The following is a 22,379-nucleotide window of genomic DNA, read 5'->3' on the forward strand; positions in this document are numbered from 1 at the left end:
ATAATCCAAGCATTACTAATTCTTTTCTGCCAATCACATGTGCATGCATTTCAAGTCGTATTTCGTTTTTATAAAAATCTATGTTAGTAGTAGTTGTGGGATATCCCAAATATGAGCGTAAATCCAGCAAAAAAATGTTAAATGTACATGGTGTCATTAACAAATAGAGTGTTTGGGAGCACTTAAAGAATATCTTGAGAGTTGTCTAGCGGAAGATCATATAGGCCTAGACAATCATTGCATAGAGAGTGTAATTGACAAAAACGTAAAGAGCATGAACTTTATTGAGACTAGGTTGATTGAATACTATAGAGTATCATGTCTATCGAACTGTAAAACTTCCTTGAATACCATTCTCCCAAACTCGATGTTTCCCCAATGTTGACATGTACCAATTAAAGCATGCCACATCACAAGATCAGGAGAAAATGGCATCTTTTTTATCATTGATATTGCCTTGTCAAAATTTCCAGCTCGGCTAAGAAAATTCACCATACAAGTGTGATGCTCTAAGGTTGGCTCAATGCCAAACTCTTGACTCATAGCTTCGAAGTATGTTTTGCTTTTACTAAATATGCTTGTACAATGACAACATGCACTCAGAAGAACAAGAAAGGTTACAGAGTTCGGATTCACACCTTCAGATACCATCCTTTCAAATATACTAACTACATTCTCACTTTCTCCAAGTTGGGCATATCCGGTCATTAGCACCGTCCATGAGACCCCGTCTCTAACTGGAAGTTTGTCAAAGACTTGTAGTGCTTTAGTAAGCACACCCCATTTGCAATACATATCGAGCAGAGCAGTTCCGACAACAATGTTTTTATCTAACAACCCTTGTCTTTCAATCTCAACATGTATTTGGCTACCCTTTTCTGTAGCCCCAGTAAGGGCACATGCCTTCAAGCCACAGATAAATGTGACATCATTTGGATTTACTCCATCGATCCGCATTTGTTCAAAACAATTTAATGCTTCATCATTCCGACAGTGTTCAACATATCCGGCAATTATTGCGGTCCATGATACCACGTCCTGAACAGGAAGCTTGATAAATATTTCATTTGCTTTTGCAAGAAACCCACACTTGGCATACATATCCACAAGTGTATTCCCAATTGCAAGATTGGTCTCCATCAACCCTAGGCGCTCAATTTCAGCATGTATATGTCCACCCATTTCCAAGTCTCTTACATCACTACAAGCCTTTAAAGTACATACAAATGTGGCAGCATCAGGTATGATACCCTTAACTTGCATCCAGCAAAAGCATTTCAATGCCTCTTTACTATGCCCATGTTCAACATAACCGGCAATCATTGTCGTCCACGAGACAGTATCTCGATTTGGAATTTCATCGAACACATGCTTTGCTCTCTCAAGTGAATCACATTTAATATACATATCAATCAATGCATTTCCGACAACAAGGTTTGCGTAGAACACTCTTTGACTTTTGATTTTCACATGCAATTCTTGGCCCTTTTTTCTGGATTTTAAATTACTGCAAGCTTTTAAACTACAAATAATAGTGACATGATCGATGAGAAGACCTTCAATTTGCAGTCGTTCGAGACATGACAATGCCATATCATCATGTCCATGATGTGTACAACCGTAGATGAGTGATGTCCATGAGATGATTGACCGAGCCTGAAGTTGGCCAAAGATTTGGTATGCATCAGTCAGTAAGCCACATTTACAATACATGTCAATCAATGCATTACCAATGAAGAGATTATCTTTGAATACTTTTTTCCGTTGAACTTGGTGATGGATTTGGATTCCTATTGTGGAATTCTTGAGTTTTGCACAAGCTTTCAAGATTGCCACAAAAGTGTGACTACTAGGTTGTATATGACTAATGTCATCATCACCATTATTATTGGTTTGCATTCTATGGTATAAGTTGAGAGCTTTCTTTGGGTTGTTGCCATATTTGACATAGCCATTAATGAGTGAATTCCACGACCATTCATTTTGATAGATTAACTTATCAAAGCTTTGTTGGGCTATGTCCATGTTACCCACTTGAACCCACATAGGGACAAGATAGTTACCAAGAAATGGATGAGTTTCAAGCCCATGTTTGCACAGAAACACGTGCAGGGATGAAGCAGAAAGCACACCAGTATTCTCCTTTCCACAGCTTTGCAATGCGTTGGCGATGTCTTCAATGGACAGGTGTGGCAGTGGGTAGCTAAGCAATGCTTTGTTTCTTATGGGAATTGAACTCAGCATCTGAAGAGATGAGAACAAAGGAGATCTCCATATATGGATGAATTGAGCATAGAAGTTAGTTTAGATCAAAACCGTATATGTATACATACAGACATACGATTATGTGCAGAGAGAACATACATACATACATACATACATACATACATACAATACCATATCTCTTGTTTAGGGGACACTATCATTATATACACACACATGTTTTCAAGCAAACATCTCACAGTTTCAAAATACTTTGAAATATTCACAAAATACTTTGTTTCATCTATTATAACTTGTTTGACGATTTTATGAAGAAAAGAACAATGGCAAAATAGACAAACCATTATCAATATGTATTGAAGTAAAACCTTTATCTCTTCGTATACAGACTTGTCATGTGCATGCAAATGGCAGATTAGACATGGGTATATGGCTATGGATATGAATTTGTATTGATTATCATGTTGCTCATTATATTGTATTTGTAGTTTGATAATTAATTAGGATAGTTTCCTTCCAAGCTATAAACCTAGGTTTGACTCTTGATAAATGCTCTTGTTGAACATCAATGATTTGGATGGTTTAGTTATGGTTAGTGTAGGTGACTTTTGTATTTTGCCATACATATATACTTGTTAGATGCACAATCCTAATAAGGGATTACATGATCTAGTTCTAGGGAACAAATGTGGCTATGTATTGGCATATATATCACGTGTTAGACGTGCAATTCTACATTTTCTAATAAGGAGATAATAATTACATATAGTAAAAGCTTTATTGATTTTGTGGCAAACTCCTCTTTATCTCTCTAATCACATGATAGACCCGACTTTGAATTTATTTCCATTTGGTTCACCATATCGCATTTGTAATCAACAATTTGGATAATTTCCTTCCACATAGAAGATCTAGGTTGATTCCCAATAGATTCACTTGTCAAAGACTACGGCTTGTAAACCAATGTGTGGGATTATTGCCTTTCACACAACCAGGCATATACTCTTGTTACATGTGTGAAGTAGACTTTGTTGAAGATGTGACTTGTGGTCCAGAGTGGGACGATTGAGTTAGTATGGAAACCTTAGAGGCAATTCGGGTAGTAGGGGTATTTTATTAGCCAAAGTTCATGGAACTCATACATCATCTAGTATATGCTCAATTTCTTGCAACAAGATCAATACATGTTTTTTTGAATCAAATGGTGTTAAAGTAAGAAACTAGGACCGTCTATATGTGCCATGAATGAGCTTAATTATGAGAAATTGCTTGTTTGTTGGATCTTGCAAATTTTGCTTTAAAGCACACAATCCTTGCAAAGAAGCTCTAGCATCAAACAATTGTTGAAGCTATTGGTGGGCATGCGATCTTCTCAAGTGCAATCTCATAATGTAATTAACCTTTGTGGGTTCATTTCAAGAAAGCTACTTGTGAAATTTTATTCAACCTCGCTACCATTCTACATGCTCTAATGCTATTGTATTTGCTTCAACTCAAATCTCGCAAATCAATCATGCATTCACAAGCTTGTTACATCAACTTTTGACAGTTGTGTTGCTAGCCCCAACTCCTCTGAGCTCTCTCTCAGCTTGCATCCACGAACCTTATCTAGGATGATGTTTCATCCACTTCTCTTAGCCAATGCTCCATCCACTTCTCTGAGCTCTCACCGTTTGATGCTTTACCCACTTTTACAATCCCTTTCTAGATAGATGTTTTGTGTGTCTCAGTTACTCCTCCCTAGATCTTATGGCATGTCCTCTCCAATGAACTTTGGGTTGATGGCTAATCAAAATCCTTGAGAGAGACATGTTAGGATTTTGGTTTTTGGAGTGGTCCTTTTCTTGTGCACCATCAAACATGTCCAACTTAAATTTCTCCATGTTCTCCCAATTAGTTCCTCTATACATACATAGTCATTGCACCAACCAACTTAGCGACAATGTACACAATTTCCATCATTAACTAGTTCATCTTCATCCGATGTTGCATGACCTCTAAATGGAACCTTATATTTTCTCGTCTAAAAGGATATATATATATATATATATATATGTTATTAATTAGGTTTTAGTATAAAAAATAATAAATTTGTAGTTGAGACTCTTGAAAGATGAAAAGGCCCAATAATACATTGGTAAGAAGAATGAATTGTATAGCCAAGAAGACCTCATAGTTTTTGGCAATGGACTTCAACAACTTAGGCCCATTTTTTTTATTTATTCTAACATATTCCAGCTCCCATCCAAATGCTATTTGGATTTTTATTTTGTTCCTTGATCCTCCTCCTCTACTTCGTGTGTCTTGGAAGCGCTTCCTTTTCTCAAAATCTCTCATAATGTTGGGCCAAATTTTAGATTTGGTAGATAGAATATAAAAAGGCTTTCCATTCTTTCTTTCCAACTACTGTAGTGAAAGTTAAAAAAGAGGTTCGAGAATTTTGGCTGCTACACACCTTTCTCCTTTCAACTTCTTCCATGAGCTTCATATGAATACCATTCATATGGTTGGCATATATGTACCATTCAAATGATTAAGCGCTCAAATTCCGGAAGGTCAGTCGGTTTATTAATTCTCATGCTTCTGCGTCTGATTCTTCTTTTCTTTTTGGAAATCAATCGATCAATCAATCGATCAATCAATCAATCAATCAATCAATCGGTGGTCATCCATGGAAATTGAAAGCTCTTCCCACTTCTCTCCCTCTGAGGCTTACGATCAGGTAAAAGCCCTAAACCCTCTTCTCTTCTCTTCTCTTCTTTTAATCCTGAATGTCCGTAGTAATGAATCTTTCCTTTCCTTCCACTTGCCCTAGTCTAGTCTTCCTCTTCCCCCCTGGGATCACTTAGGTGTCAAATAGCAGATTCAATTGAAAATTTGTCTTCTTATCCTGTCAGACTTGATGAACGTTGATAATATTTTCCTTTTGCCCTTCTTTCTCACTGCTTTTCCTAGCCATGTTTTCTTGAATCTCATCAATAATTCCTTTCTCTTCTCTTTATCCTATGGAAAAAAAGCTCTTTCGGCTTGAACGCAATCTTCTTGCTGCCACAACAGCAAAAGGGCCCTTTGATCCTGCAGTCAGGCGCTTGAGGACTGACATTCGTGATCGCTATGAAGCGCTCATCTTGCATAATCCTGCCTTCAATGACGTTTTTGATGTCGAGCAATCCCTCTGGCGCCTCCATTACCGAGAGATTGAAGGTTTCCGACTCAGAATCCGAAAACTTAGTACTGCCTCCAAAGTCCCTCTTGGTATGGAAAAACAGGAAGGAGAAGCGAATAACACCAGGAAGAGAAAGAAAGGTAACAACAAGGAAGAGCCTCTGCTACGCGCTCTTATGTCCTTCAAGAGCTTCTTAGCTGAAGCAACTGGTTTCTTCCATGACTTGTATATCAAGATTAGACTCCAGAATGGCGTAACCTCAGAAAGGTTTCTGAGCGAAAGTAATCCGAGCGATGAGTTTAGGAGGTGTATGGCTATATGTCATAGAATTCTGATATATCTCGGCGATCTTGCAAGATACAAGGAGGTTAATGGAGTGATGGATATCACAACACGGGATTGGAGAGTCGCAGCTGCGTACTATAAGCAAGCTACTGTTATATGGCCTTGCAGTGGAAATCCCTACCATCAGGTCAGGATATGAAATTACTTCATCTTTTTTACTTCAATATCTACCTAAATGACATGCACTCACTCATGGCATGGCATGGCATGGCATGCCATCAAGTTTTTCTTTTCCATTCTATATATACAGGACCAACTTATTCTGAATACCATCGACTTTCTTTCTTTCTTTCTTTCTTTCGCCAAATTACTGTGAGCTTTCAAATAGAACCTGAAAATGAATGATAGTATGGGAACCATGTAATTGCTCAAATAACGCATGTAATTGAGGCAAATTAGATTATTTTATCGTTTGTTTAGTTTCTGAAATAGCACATATAATTGCTCTTTTGGGTTACCAAGAGTATTTGTGGAAATAACAAAACATTAGAGGCATTTGGGGAAATAGCAAAAAACTCAAGAGCTACCGAGAAGTTTTCACTATATTTTTTTCAGGGTCAACCAAGATCATTTATGGGAATAACAAAACATTAGTTGAATTTGGGGAAATAAAGAAAAAGGTCATTCAAGTGTTAGGCACAACGTTAACTTCTTGTCATTGTTGAACATATGACAATGTTGATATGCGTGATCATATAAGTATCTGTCTATCGTGTTGTCTTCTATACTGTGGCAAATTTTGATCATTTTCAAGTGCCATGTCTTATGTAAACTGATTACACATCTACCTTGTGGCAGCTGGCTGTGCTTTGTACTTATTGTGGAAATTGCATGTCAGCATTATATTTGTATTGCCGATCTCTGGCTGCCAGGGCACCTTTCCAAACAGCTTGGGATAATTTAGACATGCTCTTTGAGAAGGTGAGATATCAAGAAAAGATCCAGTGTTTTAACTATGTCTAGGTTTTTCAAACCTTGAGATATTGGGATATGGTGAGAAGCCACTTTATTTTGTTGTGGAGATTCTTTTTCTTGCCATTATGAATGTAGTATCTTTAGATTGAATATAGTGATGCATCGAATTTGGTTTCCTCCCTGCAGAATAAACAACTTCTTCAGCAAGCTCATCCTCCACAAGACTGTGGTGAGAAGGAAGGTTAGTTTATTCAGAGTATTTGGCACAAATCGGAAAGTTTTATGATTCATCTATCCTATCAACTTACGTGATGTAGGGTCTCGGACCATGTTTATCATGTACTTCATCGACCTTGTTTGTGTTCTTTTGCGTCGACCAAGGTGGGAATATTAAACCGATTTCTTATGACTTTCATAGCAGATATAAGTTATTCCAGATGATTTGTGTTCTAATTGCATTCTACCATAAGTTTAATGTTCGTGATATAGAAATAATGGATTTACATGCTATCGTGGCAGTGCGGATGAGATTGATGTAGCATTTGATGCTGCAGAGAGAGAATTTGAGCAGATATTTCATGGTGAATTTTATTCAGATAATAGGGCTACGCCATCGGATAAACTTGCATGTAATGCGCCACTTGTTTTGCAAGTGATCACAGTTCTGATTTTTTGCATGCATCAAATTGGTGGAAAACCTGAAATGTTGAACCAGAGTCATCTTCTAACCAGAACTTTGATATTTGCTATCAAGTTCAGTTCTATGCTAAATATGGTGGTTGAAGAAGCAGAGTCAGCCTTTCCAGTAGCAGTTATTCTTGTAGAATGGTTTGCAAACCAGCCTGATTCTCTTTTGGTAATCCAAAGAGACAAAATTGCAGCATCGAGTTTCTCTGAGTTTTGTGAGGGAATGATTTCTCTTGATGCTTCTTTACTTAATAAATTTACAGTGGATGATGAACTGAGGGACAATGATCTCTTTAGAGGTTTTGATGAGGCTCAAATGGAAGATCATGAACTTTATGGGTTTATCCCTCTTGACTCTATTCATGTAAATCTGGATTTCAAAACACAGCCTGTGAGATATGGGATCCATGATTTAGTAACATTTTCATCGTGGAAGAAGAGATATACCGAAGCTCTAGAGAAGGCATGCAAAATCTCAAAATCACACGATATAAATGAACATAAAGCAAAAACTGAAGATTCGACGGATGGCATTAAACTGACCCTGTCGCTCAAGGAGTGGATTGATAAAACATTATTTTCTACAACAGACTTGAGACGCGAGCCTGTCGTCGATGAAGAAGCTATTCAACACCAGGAAAATATTGTAAATTTAGATGTTAAAATGGTTTCTACAGATATTTGTGTTCCTGAAAATACAACAGTGAGATGCATTTCTCATCCAAAGGTCAATGCACAACAATTGATTTCTGAAACATCAGTTAGAGTAAACTCCGGTGAGCAAGCTTTGGAGGAGAATAAAGAGAATCTATATGATATGACAAGGATGAGGGGAAATGCATCGAATTGTGCACGTGCTGATTACTTACGAAACTTCAGAGTGGTCAAATTGTCTACCAATGAACATCAGAACTCTCTTCCAGTAGCGTGCCTTGATCAGATTACACACGTTGAGCCTAGTAGTTTTATGGATTCTATTGTAGACACAAGGTTAAGACACTCTTTGAACAATGCATTCAGAAAGAATACAAGGTCGCTAAGATATGATGGCCTGCTCACCTATGAAACTCAGAACCCATTTGTACGTCGGTTGGAAAGTCTATCAGAGTAGTGACAAGTTGAGTGGCAGAGAGTTGGTTTTTGTGGTCAATGGCAAGCCGTTTTTAGACATCTTTGAAATCCCTTAACTGGACGGATGTCTAAAAGAAATGTAACTTCTCATGAGAATTCTGAGATGAATGTTTTATACCCAGCTACCCATTACTCAAGAATGATTGAATGGGTGTCCCGTTGCACCATTGCACATAGAGTAATATCAGAACATTATGCACTTTTCTGAAATACTCTTTACATGCCTGCTTTATCAAACTTGGCCCAGTAATGTTTCCATTCAGGTTGTCAGGTTTAGTGACTCGATATAAGCGATTAAAGGATGGATTATGATCTTTGAGAGGCAACCTGTTTCTAACACCATCGTTCTTATTAGATATTCCATGTCAGTCTCTATAATATTGATGATCCCCTTGTCTCAATGCAGTTGCTTTAATTAATTTTTGAGAGAAGATTTAGGGGGAGTCTTAAACTGTAGATAATCATCTTTGTGGTTTTGGCCCCATTTCTCGAGGATACAAAACATCTATCTACGACCGACACAGATTGATTAGATAAATATATGTGAATTTTTTCTCATATAATATGATGTGGATGTGCTGGGCAAACACATATTCAATGCTACAGGTATAATGATAGTGCTGGGATTTCATCAAATCAGGTTGTGAGAAGATTTGGGTATCTCCGTTCATTTTACTATATCAGTTTCCTCAGGTTTATGAAAACACAGAAGTGGAATCACTCACCTTTTTCTTTCTTGCTATCGTTTCATTGATGATTGTTCACTAGCCATGCTTCTCAGCAGAAATGATGTAATAACCGTTTAGTTGTGTTGTCCATGATGTAGAACATTTGCTTAGAATCAAATAGCATACTTGTTTCCTCCATCATGTATCCACCTGAGGTTGATTGGACCAGTCTCTGAAATCGAATAAATTCGAAGTCAACAAGAAATTGAGCCGTTTTTTCTCCAGGAGTCTAATGGCCTAAGGAGAACTAAGTAAATTAATTCCCATTAATCTACATGAGTTCAAGAACTTAAAATGATTGAATCTCTCTCTCTCTCTCTCTCTCTCTCTCTCAGTTAATGTTTTTTATGTCTGTTTCTGTTTCCTATTTATATTACTGCTTACATTCTTTTTGGTGTGAGATGGGGTATCAGCAGGGAGACATGTCAATTATGCATGCTCTTCCTAGAGCATGTTGTTTTGTCTGTGCATGCATGTATGTATCACTTTGCTTTAATGCTCTCTTCTCTACCTTCGATAACATTCATGTTCCAAGCTTTTTTAAACCTGATAAGCTCGAACACATTCCTCTCCTAGTGACAATGTGATGCTAATTAGTAGAAATATTGAATATCAGAGTGTCACCGATAAACTCCACCCCTATGTGGAAATTTTCCACCTTTGACTTGTTAGGATGATCGTAAATCTCTTTGTCTTGGTCTATGAACTTCCTTAAAACTCCTTGGCCTTGAGGTGTTGGGTATAAAGATTTAAGAATACTTTGTTTGTACCATTTTTAAATGCCATTTCATCCTGCAATATCTTAAGAGGTTTGAGGACATATTCAGGTCACTTGGCCAGTGATCTTTTGTCCAACTGCCTTAATGTCACATTAAATTCCAATATTGTGCAGTTTAACTTAAAATTTTGGTTGCCTTAAGTTTGGAGTTTATTTTGCATGGAATATGGGCAACAACATAAGTGATCTTAAATCATTGTATGAGATCAAAACATTTGATGGCACAAGCTTTGATTTGTTGAAGATTAGGATGCATGGCATCCTATTTCTTATGGAATATGACCATGCTTTGAAAAGTAATAAGTTAACCACTTTGATAAATCGCTCTTAGTTTAAGTCGAATAAGAAAGGTAGTGCATATGCTTATATGTTGTGAGAGATGAAATCCTTGTGAAGCTCAACAATTGCAACACTTCTTATGAAGTTTAGGAAAAGCTAAGAGTAACTAACAACAAAAACACTACCCTTGTAAATCAAGTGCATTTGATGAGAAAACTAGCCGAAGAGTGCAAATCAACACACAACCCCTTGCCCTCACCTCTAAGAACAGTCTTGATGAGTAGACCATTTCAACGGTGGACGAAAAATCAATTATTCAAGTGTGAAAGCTGCAAAAAGCCATATTTGATCTAATGAATTTTCTTACCAACAAGGAGACATTGATAGTCTTAGTGTCTAGTAATTCCAACCTGATGTTTTATGAACTAAATGTCTTATCTTAAATGAAGAGATATGAAGGAAGAAGCAACATAAATTTTAATGCGAAACACGAGCAAAAGCAGATACAAGCATGATGCTAATTGATATTGATGTCATGATGTAGGATGTGCAACGGAGAAAAATGCATATGATATGAGTAAATAGAAGGATCTAGTAGATGAACATAGCTAAAGTGGAAAGAGTTAACCATTTGAATGATAAGGTGTAGGGCTCAAATAACGTTAGGGTTACCGATGGGAGAAATGTGATGAGTAGCACACAAGGATATATTGATGAGGTATATGATAAAATCAAGAAGGAAAAAGTACATTTTGCATAAGTCAAGTATCGTGGACAAGTGCTACAAAAAGAAGTTACTATTTTGGTAAGCAGGTTCTTTAAACATATACAAAAAGGAGGAGAGCTCATTGCTAGGGATCGACATTTTGAGAAGGAAATCTAGGCCTTGTTGATGGGTGGATTTTTTAGAGATTATTCCTAATGTAAGCATGCAATAAGGAAAAAAATGCTAGATAGACAAGAGAAAAGAGAGAGAGAAGGGTGTCGATCCACCCGACCATCCCCAAACAGAGGGATCAAGACAGATTCAAGCCTTGATCGGTGTCCCATACCACCACCATGGCATCGAGTCGTACTTGGTACTGACACGTTCGCTACAAGAGTCTATTCACTACAAGATCATAGTCTCGATGTAGTCGAACGATGTCCCTAATGAGGGTAGCTAGTGTTATGGGCATGACCATATAATATCTTGTGGTAAGTTTTAGCCCTAATATTCTATACACATGGATAAAGTGTGAGGGTTAAACGAGAGCGTAAAGAATACTACGGTAAAACTTACCACGGGATATTATATGGTCATGCCCGTAACATATTAAAAGTAATCCTTCCCTTCTTTACACTTTCGTTTAACACTCACACTTTATCCACGTGTATAGAATACTACGACAAAACTTACCCCGAGATATTATACGGTCATGCCCGTAACAGCTACGCCTCATATTTATAGCCAAACCTAAGGCCCTCATGCAAGTTCACACTTGGCCCTTATGGGTTGTCTCAATTCCTAGGATTACAAGTAATCCTCCTTTCTTTACACTCCTGATTAATCCTCACACTTTATCCTTGTGCGTAGAATACTATGATACAACTTATCACGGGATAATTTTTTGTCATGCTCGTAATCAGTGTTGGGCAAAGTTTCTAGTCCCTACTGGAAAATTTTCTATTGCTTATGATCCTAACCGAAAATTAAAATTTTTAACCGGCCACTTTCCTATGAGTCATAATGTCAACCGGAACATGTTCAAAAAACGTTTTTCGGCACATAGGGATTTGTTTTTGCCACATCCAATTATATCAAACTAATGAAACATCTTAATCAAATTCACAAGCTTTTATAACCTTATGTTTTCTTAATGAACCATTTACCGTCGTGATGGCCAAAGACTTGACTTTGAGGCTCGATATCGAATGTCATTTGGCAACGCACAAATATTTCAAGCTTCAATACTACTCATATCTCGTCTATATCTAAGTTGTTTACAATGTACAGATACATTTCTAGGCAATTAGTCTCTCTTATGCAAGCAAAAAATCATGGCATTTGGTACTTTGGTTATCCATACTCAAAATCAAAATGTTTGAAAAACTTTTGTTTATCCAATCATGGTTGTTTAAGGCCTATCAATTGTTTCATGGCCTTATCTGGTTTGTTTATCAATCATTCTGGCTTTGTGAATTCATTGAGCTCTGCAATGGGAAAAAGGAACAAACCATACTTTTATATAGCTTTGAGCAACCACCAACATTGCCAATTATCATATGTTTTGTATCTATAAAACCAGAAGTATTACAACCATACATTTTTTTGGATGAACTTAGCCCGCTGTGCAAATTTCAATGTGCTCATGTCTCATCGGCACACCTGTAATAAAGAGAGGTTACCAATGTTAGCCCACTTACAACAGATCAATAGTTTTGAGGTTTGAGGTTGGTAATAACCATCAACATGTTTCTGTGTCAGTTTGTAAGGTTGAACAAAATTGTTAAACAAGGTTTCTTGCTAGACTAAGATAGAAGGGTTCACTGTAGCAATAATGGTTATTTTCGACTTACCACCCAAGGAATCCTGTATTAAACATCTCTCCTTGAATCATCATCAACTACAAAATTTCATGTCCTGATAATCTAGGTAAACTTATATAGTAACGTACTTGAAGTAAGAATGTGAGTTTGGAATCTCAGTAAGGTACATGATGTTGTTCTCCATGTGCAATGTCCACCAACACCACGATCACTAAACTGGAATGACAATTATATTTGATAACTTTATGAAACAAAGTGCACATTTAATATAACATCGTAGAATAAGAGATTTCCTTACCCAAGTGTGGAAAGAGATTTATTAATGCTTGTAGCCTCTCTCAGTCCGATCACTGTTTGCCCAAGAGCTCTTTTGTCTGCCAAATAGATTTGCATGATCAATCAACTGATAATTTGTGCTTCTTATATCTTTACAAGAGAGTGAGTGAGAACCAAGCAACCTCTCTGAACCTGCAAGAGCCAAAGGATGCTAGCATGCCACAGGAATTGCTCCTCAGCTTGCAAGTAATGTGGTCCATTGAACAGAGACTCTAGATCCTGTCAAATGCCTCCAATAAGTCTTTGGAACTTAGACAAGGGCTATGAAGCCAAATACTATGGAATATACATAAACAATGGAAATCATAATGTAGGCTTCTAAATAACAAATCATAAAATATCATGGATGTAAGTGCATATATGATTGCTTATCACCTATAACAAACGAGCTGCCGAATGAGACACAATTTTATTCATCCCCTTTCCCCCTCCCCAAGAGAAGCAGAAGAAGAAGAAGGAAGAGACATAAATAATAGGTAGCGTATCCAGATTAGTGTGAGTGTATAATGAGTAGTAGATACATAGGTAGACACAGATTAAATACAACATTGCACAACTCTTTATAGAAGTATTATATAGTACGTATGTATGTATACACAGAATACAAAAGAAGCCAATACTTCTTGTATAGAATACACATAGGAGTAGTTGTAGTTGCAAGACATTGTTTAGCTTCTTTTTTTGTTTCTTGCTGTATAAGGTGTTGGGAAAGAGAGAAAGAGACACCTATGATAACAAAATTGGATTTGGCTTTTCTAACATAGATATTTGGCTCATTGTTTAGACAATGATATCCAACTTTTATAAGAAAAGAGTGTAGTTTGTGATACCATATGCGTGGAGATTGCTTAAGGCCGTAAATAGATTTACGAAGTCGACAAACATGTGTCGGATGACTTGGATCTTCAAAAAATTGTGGTTGTTGTAGATAAAGTTCTTCATCTAAATCTCCATGAAGAAAAGCCGTTTGTACATCCAAGTGATGCAATTCTAGATCATGTTGTGCGGCAAGAGCAACGAGCATTCGAAAACCACATATTTTTAGCGTTGGACTAAATGTATCTTGAAAATCAATACCTGGTACTTGCGAAAATCCTCGAGCAACTACACGAGCCTTGAAGCGAATTGGATTGCCATTACTATCTCGCTTTATGCGTAAGACCCATTTAGAACCAATTATTTGTCGATCTTTTGGAGGCTCAACGAGGGTCCACGTACCATTTTTAAGTAAAGCCTTCATTTCTTCTTCCATAGCTTTTCTCCATTTGATAGAATCCGATCCGGAAAGTGCATCTTTGGCCGATAGATTTGTGTCATCACTAAGGGTTGGAATGTCTTCTTCTTGAATATAAGCTTCATGGTCCAAGTCCACGAAATATGCTTCCATTTGATCAAGTTGTTCATAAATATTACTTAGAGATCTAAACTTTGGAGGTGGAGAGTTTGGTGGAGAAGTTGGTGATGGCACTTGGAATGAAGGATTAGGAGAGGGAGTGGAGAAGATAACATTATTTGTATTATTAGAGGGAGTTAAACAATGTATATTTAAAGGAGTATGAGGAAGAGAATCATCTAGAGATTGGAATGAGGGAAGATGAGAAGAAGAATTAGTTGGTTGAGTAGGATTGATCTTTGCCTTATGAATAGATGGAAGAGCAACACAAATTGTGGAAGTAGAGGATGAGCCAATGTTGGCTCCTTCAATATGAGAGCTATTAATATTAGAGATGGTTGAGGAAGATGGTTGTAAGTAGTTAGGGGTAGGTAATAAGGGAGGTAGATTAGAAGAGAGTGAAGAAGAAACCTTTGTAGAAGGCCCATTTTCTTGGAATATCACATTACGACTAAAGAATATTCTTCGTTTTTGTGGATCGTAGAGCTTGTACGCCTTGTATCCTGAAGCTTCTCCATATCCGATGAAAGTTGATTTTGTAGCCCTTGGATCTAGCTTATTTCTTTGAACATTTGGCACAAAAGCATAAGCATCACAACCAAAAATACGAAGGTTACTTAAGTTAGGTTTGTGACCATGCCATAGTTCATAAGGGGTTTGGAGCCCCAAGGATCTATGAAATCCTCGATTTTGAATATAGCAAGCGGTGCCAACCGCTTCCTCCCAAAATTGAGGTGATAAGTGAGCAAATTGTAACATACTTCGAGCCATATTGAGAAGTGATCTATTCTTCCTTTCGGATACACCATTTTGTTGTGGTGTGTGTGGTGTTGATATTCTATGATGTATGCCTTCATTTAGATATAAACTTTGAAATTCATGAGACATATACTCACCACCACCATCGGTTTGAAGACTTTTAATCTTTGATGATGTTTGCACTTCGACTCGAGCCTTGTATTCTTTGAATGCTTGATAAGCTTGACTTTTGTACTTGAGAAAATGCAAGATTGTAAATCGACTAAAGTCATCTATAAAGCTAATGAAATATTTGGCTCCACTAAGAGAAGGGGTTGGAAAAGGTCCACATAGATCACTATGTACTAATGCAAGAGGGGTAGTGGCTCTAGATCTATGCTTTGGGAATGGTTGTTGGGGCATTTTCCCAAGGATACAACTTTCACACAAAGAGATGGGCTTGAAAGGTTCTTTTGGCAAACCATGGACTAGATTATTACATTGTAGTGTTTTAAGAGCATTGAAATGCATATGACCTAGATGAAAGTGCCAAAGAGAAGAAGGAGAATGAAGATTGGTTAAAGATATGGAGGATTGTATTGGGGTAGTATGATGTGCTTCTAAAATAAGAGATGTAGGAATACATTTTATGGGATATAAGCCTCCTTCTCGTTTACAACATGTTCTAATAAGTTCTCCATTTGAGGCTTTATGTTTGATAATAGCATGGTTAGGATGAAATTCAATGATAGTACCATTTGTCGTTGCTTGACTAACCGATAGCAAGTGTTTGGTAATGCCCGGGACATAGAGAACTTCATTGATTGTGAAATGTCTTCCTCCTGTGACTTCAAACGTAATATCACCTTTGCCAATAGCTTGTTTAGTCCCATTATTTCCAAATCTTACAATGATAGGAGGTTCAACATCCTTATAGTTACATAACCAATATTTTCTATTAGTTAAGTGGTTAGTAGCACCAGTGTCGAGATACCATATGTCATTTACATTACTTGGGTTTGGAATCGTCGGGGAAAGTGATTCAGCAATGAATGCTTGAAGGACGTCGTCATACTTGTCGCCATTTTGATATCCATCTCCTATGACTTTTTCATCATCCATCTCTTCTTCAACAAGATGGGCTTGTACACGCTTCCATGGTTGATAACTCTTGAAATTTGACTTTGCGCGACAATCTTTGGTTGCATGATTTGTACGTTTGCATATTTTACAATAGGTATTGTTGAACCGCATTTCTCCTTGTTTAGTGTTTTGATCTTTCTTTATCCACGGCTTCGAGCTTTCTCCTCTTTGGGTGAACCTTTTGTTCTTGTATGCTACCATTGCCATACTTGGAGTTGAATTTGAAGACCTTTGTGAACACATTGTTTCCTCCTATCTAATGTTTGCAAGAAGATCGATTAGTGTTGGACAATTTATAGAGTTTTGGGTGGTTCTAAAAGTGGACCACGAGTGAGGAAGAGCACCAAGGAGGAGAATCTTTTGTAATTTATCATGGATTTCTAATCCCGAAGTTAACACATCATCTAATTTCTTTTGCCATATTAATAGAAATTCACCAACCGGTTGTTCGTCATTCATTTTGTAATTAACAAGTGCTTGAAGTGTATGCGCTTGTTGGGCATCATTTTTCGGCTCGTAGATAGTTTGTAAGTGCTTCCACATTTCATGAGCCGTCTCCATTTTTCACAATGTTTCTCCAGTGCCATCACTTACGTGCATTAGAATTTCCATTCTTGCACACAAATCTTTTTCTTCATATTCTTCAAGTTCTTCGCCTTTTTCAGGTTTTGTTGACGATCCTGAAATTATGTCCCATACTTTATTATATTTAAAAAGTAATTCTAATCTTGCCTTCCAAATTCGATAATTTGTGTCCGATAATTTCTCGATCGTGAATTTTCGCATGTTGAGTTGCGACGACGACATAGATTGCGCCATTATTGCAGAGGGTTGTCCGGATCAGCGCACGGCAAACACAAAATTGTCGTTCGTTATTTGACGATCTTGAACACTATGAATATAATTTATAGGGCACGTGTTTTGTAATTTTTAGAAAGGCATTGGCTATAAGGCTATTAGGTCGTTTGGCTCTGATATGATTAACAAACACGCCCTTCCTTCCTCCCTCTTTGATTTTCCCTCCTCCTCCTCCTCTTCCTACACACACACACACATGACTCACTCTCCTCTTAATCCATTCATCTCTATTGAATAACAACAAGCACATTCATTCCCTCCGGCTGTCCCCTTTTTACATTGTAGAATCCTTTTTTTTGCAATCCATTCATTGGATGCACGTGTCTTTCTTAGAGCATGTCTTTGAATGATGTGATGTCTAGGTTTACATTGGACAAGTCCACTTGTCCTTGTTGAATCTTGATGGTGTAACGGCTTGACCTTACCACATTATAGTATGACTTGATATGTAACAATCGCACCATCACATTCCTCATAATTGTGTATCTCCAATCCTCACTTTGTTGATTCCCTAATTTACTCTTGTTGTAATTAAGAATGATGCCCCATGCTTAGTGCTTGCCAAATTGCCTAATGATGCACCAAAATATCATAAAACCACTTATTGATGATGATGCAACATTCAATTCAAGAGTGTTCGGGTGCGACACATTTTGAATGCTAATGTTGAATATCTTCCAATGCTACAATTTGAAGTGGGGAAGTTGGTGATTCACTAACCACCAATTAACTAGATTTTGAAAAACCGACTATAAATGGCTTCCACATACATTCTCCACACACACACACACAAAATCAATCAATAAATCTTGATGTTAGACCTTGAACACAACATTTATGCATGATGACTTTGAATGATCTTTGTCTTGACCAATGGTCATTCCCGAATCCCACCCATACTTCTTGTGTTCTCTTACAACTCATTCTAAATCTAGTCTAGCTTGGGTGGAGACATCGTCGATAACGGAATCTTGAAGCTATGTGTGTGTGTCCATGTTGTGTCTATGGGTAGCTTAGCTTAGGTAATAACAAAAAGGACATTTAATGAAAGGAGTGGTATTGACAATGCTGCATTATACTACATATAGAGTGGTAGAATCTACACATCAAGAAACTCAACAATTTCCCTTACACGAATCCATCCCCATTATCATCACCATCACCTTCACCTTCTTCTTCTTCTTCTTCTTCTTCTCCTTCTTCATATTTAGGTTGTTATACATATGTATATATGTACACAAAAGCTCGCCATATCCAACAACAGGGGAAGCCAAGTAAGACAGGGTTTTGTGTGTGTGTGTGTGTTCTAAATTTTTTTATATAGAGATTAGTTATTAACTAAATTAACACTAATTAATTAAATAATGCATCATACCCTACCTCCACCATTGTTGTTCCTCCTTCGCAGTTTTTTCTTCTTCATAACCAATAGAGGATTTGTCAGCATTAGTCAGGTCCCCAACGAATGTTCAGATTGATGTCAATATTTGTACACAATTGATAATATATGAGATTACCTATGTATGGATTGTCAAGTCTTGACTCTCGACTCTCGAGTCGAAGGCACTAGCAATCGAGAAGAGGTAATAGAGATAAACAAGAAAAGAGAGGGAAAAGAGGAGAAAGAGGGATTCGAGAGTGGGGCCAAAAGGGGAAAACAAACAAGGAAAAACACACCAAAAGAGGGGGAAAGAGGGAAATTTGTTTTTTTTAACATTATTTAAAAAACAAAATGTATAAATAACCGGTTACAAAAATATTAATAGGCTAAATTCTGATTTTGGGGAAATTCTTGCCGGAATCAGTTCCAACTCCCTCCCTCTTTAAAACATTGGACTCTTGCAATGAGAAGTTAGTTTTAATGGTATTTTCTCGTTCCCATGTAACATATTTTATAGATTTATCCATCCATTTAATTTTAAATTCTCAAATGTTTTGTTTTAACATCGAGAATTTTCTTTGGCACATGTTGTTTAGAAGCTAAATCTTCAAAAGTAACCTGAGTTTCAATTGTAACTTTATTACCGCCAGAACTAAGAAGTGCTTTTAGATGACTTACATGAAAACCTGGATGGATTTCAACACCATCAGGAAGAGCAAGATAATACGCTAATGAACGAATGCGTTTGAGGACAATGAAAGGTCCATGAAACCATGGGGCTGACTTAGCACACTTATTGTGCACGAAACCATAGGACTGACTTAGCACACTTATTGTCATAGACATATGCCATCGTCATGGGACTGACTTAGCACACTTATTGTCATAGACAGTGAAAGGTCCACGAAACCATGGGGCTGACTTAACACACTTATTGTGCATGAAACCATGGGACTGACTTAGCACACTTATTGTCATAGACATATGCCATCATCGGAGGCAAGGATTGAACCCAAGACCTTGACCTCCTGGTCTCCATTGAGCAATCTTACCCATTAAGCTACATATGCATTCTTAACCCAACTTCACGTATTATAGATTGAAACTTGGAAGCTTCCTAGGTTGCATACATCCTCATGCATTCTCTATTCCTAGCGTGCACGCATCCTCATGCATACTCTATTTCTGGCTGGCATACACATCCCTACCTTCTTGTATAAATACTCAACTGCACCTTGATTCTAATCATGGTGAACAACACTAGTTACGGAATCATAAGTTTGCGTTCTTGTTCTTTTTCGTCTCTCCTAGTTCTTAGTCTTCTCTTCGCTCCGCTCTATTATACTTGTCCATGACAGTTTGTTCACCTTCCCTCTTCGTGCTACAATGTTTGACTTCGTCGACACCTAAACCAAGTCATGGAAGCCTTGCAACAACTTCAGCTAGAGAATGAAATCCTTCGGGAATCATTACGAGAGCTGCAATCCGGAACTTCAAGAAATCCACCACCCGCCGAATCACAACCATCGTCAACACCTAGCCCGACCACGTCCTCTTCCCATCCATATTTCCTTGAACCAATTGTCAACCTACCAGACAAATTCAATGGCACGAGGGCGTATTTTCATGGCTTCATCAATCAAATTCGACTTATCGTCCGGTTACAGCCCCAACGGTATGCTAACGACTTTTCTTGGATCGGCCTCATTGGCACTCTTCTCTTTGGATCGGCGCAAGCGTGGTTTGCACCCTTGGTTGAGACCTCATCCCCTCTCTTAGAAAAATTCACCACTTTCATTGATGAGCTCGAAGCTACATTCGGCGAGGCAGACCGGCGATGAACGACACTCACGAAGATCTATTCCTTCCAACAAGGCTCAAGTCCAACCTCTGTCTACGCTTCAGAGTTCTGTCAGATTGTTTGCAATGTCAGTTGGGATGACCAAGCCTTATGAAACCATTTTCTTCGTTGTCTCCGAAATGATGTCAAGACTCTTCTCTTAAACTTCACGGAGCCCACGTCTGTCGAATACGAGTGTATAATGGCCGTATTCACACTGTCCTTTTTGGATAGTCCAAGTTTGGGCTATTTCTGTAAATAGCATAAAGGGTAGTTGCCCTAGGATAGTCACTATATGTAGTGACTTTGTAACCTTTAGTAAAGGTTGGTTGGTTGTCATTTTGTAATTGTTGCTATTGACAAATAAAACGTTTCTTTGTGCCTATCTCTCTCTCTCTCTCTCTCTCTCTCTCTCTCTCTCTCTCTCTCTGTATCTTGTTTCATTCTCATACACATGTCCTTCAACATCACAGATGTTGTTTGTTCTTCCTCACTAACGACCTTGTCCCCAACATTTGGTATCAGAGTGTTGGAGGTTCTTCAACCCGTTGCCGACCGCCATCGTACACCACAACATTCTATTTTTTGTAACTTCTTGAAGAACAGAGAAGAGAGAAGACAAGCAAGAAGTTTGCATCTCACTGTGTTAAATCACTAATTGGAGTAAGCTAGCCGGCTGTACTCTGTTCCTGTGATTGTAACCACTTGAGGCAAGCTCCCTGTGCAACACCCAACCCAATCGTGCTTCATTCGGTTAAACGACATCCGAATAGGTCACCGGACGTTATTCACTCGCTTGTTGTAACCACCCGCTGCAGATTGGTCTCCTGGCAACAAAAAATTCATGCTTCATTCGGGATTATCAGTTGGATTTGTCCCTCTCATTGCTGCAGTCACCCGAAGCAAAATCGGCCCAAACAATCGGTTTCTTGTAATCGGTATTCGGCATACAATCGGAAGCTAACCGGGCTCACTCCGATTCGGCAACATTTGGGAAGACTAGCTGGTTTTGTCCCTCAAGTTACCGGAGTCACTCTGAACAAGTTCAGCAACAAGTATTCGAAACCAAACCGACTCGGGTTCAGAACCGACTGGAACGATATTGGGTGAGCCGACCGGCTGATCCCCACTAAGGTTCGTAGTCAACTCCGAACCGAGTCTTATCAACCGAAACCGAAGCTGATGCATCAACATCCGGCTCATCGGAGATGAGTCTAAGGAGGTTCGATGGTTCGAACTTCAACTTCTGGAAGGAACAAATGCAGGACTATCTCATAGTCAAGGGTTAGATAGACCCAATTGAGAATGAAAATCCTCCAGAAGCATACAAGGCAAACGAATGGCTAAAGCTGGACAGAATCATCCGCGCCACGATTCGAATGCACTTATTGGAGTCAGTGTACTTCACAGTGCAATCGTGCTCGACAATTTTTGAACTATGGAAAACACTGTCGGAAACTTATGAAAAGAGGGTCGCTGCAACGAAGATGTATCTGATCCGGCGCCTCTACAACTTGCGGATGAAAGAATCTGATTCGGTTCATGCACACCTCAAAGAGTACGAAAGCATAAGCTCCCAAATCTCGTCTCAGGGGACGGCAATCGAGGATGAACTCAGAGCAATGATACTCATGAGTAGTCTCCCCTCTTCATGGGAAACTTTTGTTACAACCGTGTGCAATGCTTCAACAGCTGTTGTTAAGTACTCCGAAGTCACGAGCGCGATCCTAACTGAAGCAGCTTGGAGAAAGTCTTTCGCCAAAGACTCGGGCGATGAAGCTTACGTAGTACAAGGTTCGACCGACCGATCGAACAACCGTGGAAGAAGTTCTTCCCGACCATCGAACAATCAGTGAAGCCGAAGCAAGTCCCAGGACAACCGAATCTGCAACAACTACAAGAAACCGGG

The 22,379-nt window shown here is 38.3% G+C and overlaps 2 protein-coding genes across 3 annotated transcripts; one reads left to right on the forward strand and one right to left on the reverse strand.

The window, feature by feature from the left end:
• Positions 1 to 277: 277 nt before the first annotated feature.
• On the reverse strand, positions 278 to 2,358 carry LOC147866228 (pentatricopeptide repeat-containing protein At2g33680-like). The gene has a single exon (XM_087316599.1). It carries the CDS (start codon positions 2,242 to 2,244, stop codon positions 307 to 309), a length of 1,938 nt encoding a protein of 645 aa, XP_087172725.1. The 5' UTR covers positions 2,245 to 2,358; the 3' UTR covers positions 278 to 306.
• A 2,493-nt stretch (positions 2,359 to 4,851) lies between these two features.
• Positions 4,852 to 8,856, forward strand: LOC147866229 (nonsense-mediated mRNA decay factor SMG7-like). 2 transcript variants are annotated; one of them, XM_087316600.1, is made up of 6 exons: positions 4,852 to 4,945; positions 5,241 to 5,861; positions 6,533 to 6,655; positions 6,836 to 6,890; positions 6,967 to 7,030; positions 7,169 to 8,856. In XM_087316600.1, the coding sequence occupies exons 1-6, from the start codon at positions 4,895 to 4,897 to the stop codon at positions 8,445 to 8,447; spliced, it is 2,193 nt and encodes a 730-aa protein (XP_087172726.1). In that variant the 5' UTR covers positions 4,852 to 4,894; the 3' UTR covers positions 8,448 to 8,856. The 2 variants fall into 2 exon arrangements, with proteins under 2 accessions (XP_087172726.1, XP_087172727.1); XM_087316601.1 differs by having other exon boundaries at positions 7,409 to 8,856.
• Positions 8,857 to 22,379: the final 13,523 nt, after the last annotated feature.

The sequence above is a fragment of the Azolla caroliniana genome, unplaced genomic scaffold (genome assembly GCF_043228905.1).
Source record: "Azolla caroliniana isolate FFs.n. ecotype wild unplaced genomic scaffold, voAzoCaro1.0.p SCAF_3, whole genome shotgun sequence".
In the NCBI taxonomy this organism is placed as follows: domain Eukaryota; kingdom Viridiplantae; phylum Streptophyta; class Polypodiopsida; order Salviniales; family Salviniaceae; genus Azolla; species Azolla caroliniana.

What these genes read in the sequence shown, in the direction of transcription:
- LOC147866228 (XM_087316599.1), bottom strand. Translation starts at nt 2,244, where the DNA reads ATGCTGAGTTCAATTCCCATAAGAAACAAAGCATTGCTTAGCTACCCA.
- LOC147866229 (XM_087316600.1), top strand. Translation starts at nt 4,895, where the DNA reads ATGGAAATTGAAAGCTCTTCCCACTTCTCTCCCTCTGAGGCTTACGAT. An exon ending in CCTCTGAGGCTTACGATCAG is followed by an intron (nt 4,946 to 5,240) that starts GTAAAAGCCCTA and finishes ATGGAAAAAAAG; the next exon opens with CTCTTTCGGCTTGAACGCAA. An exon ending in GTTCTTTTGCGTCGACCAAG is followed by an intron (nt 7,031 to 7,168) that starts GTGGGAATATTA and finishes CTATCGTGGCAG; the next exon opens with TGCGGATGAGATTGATGTAG.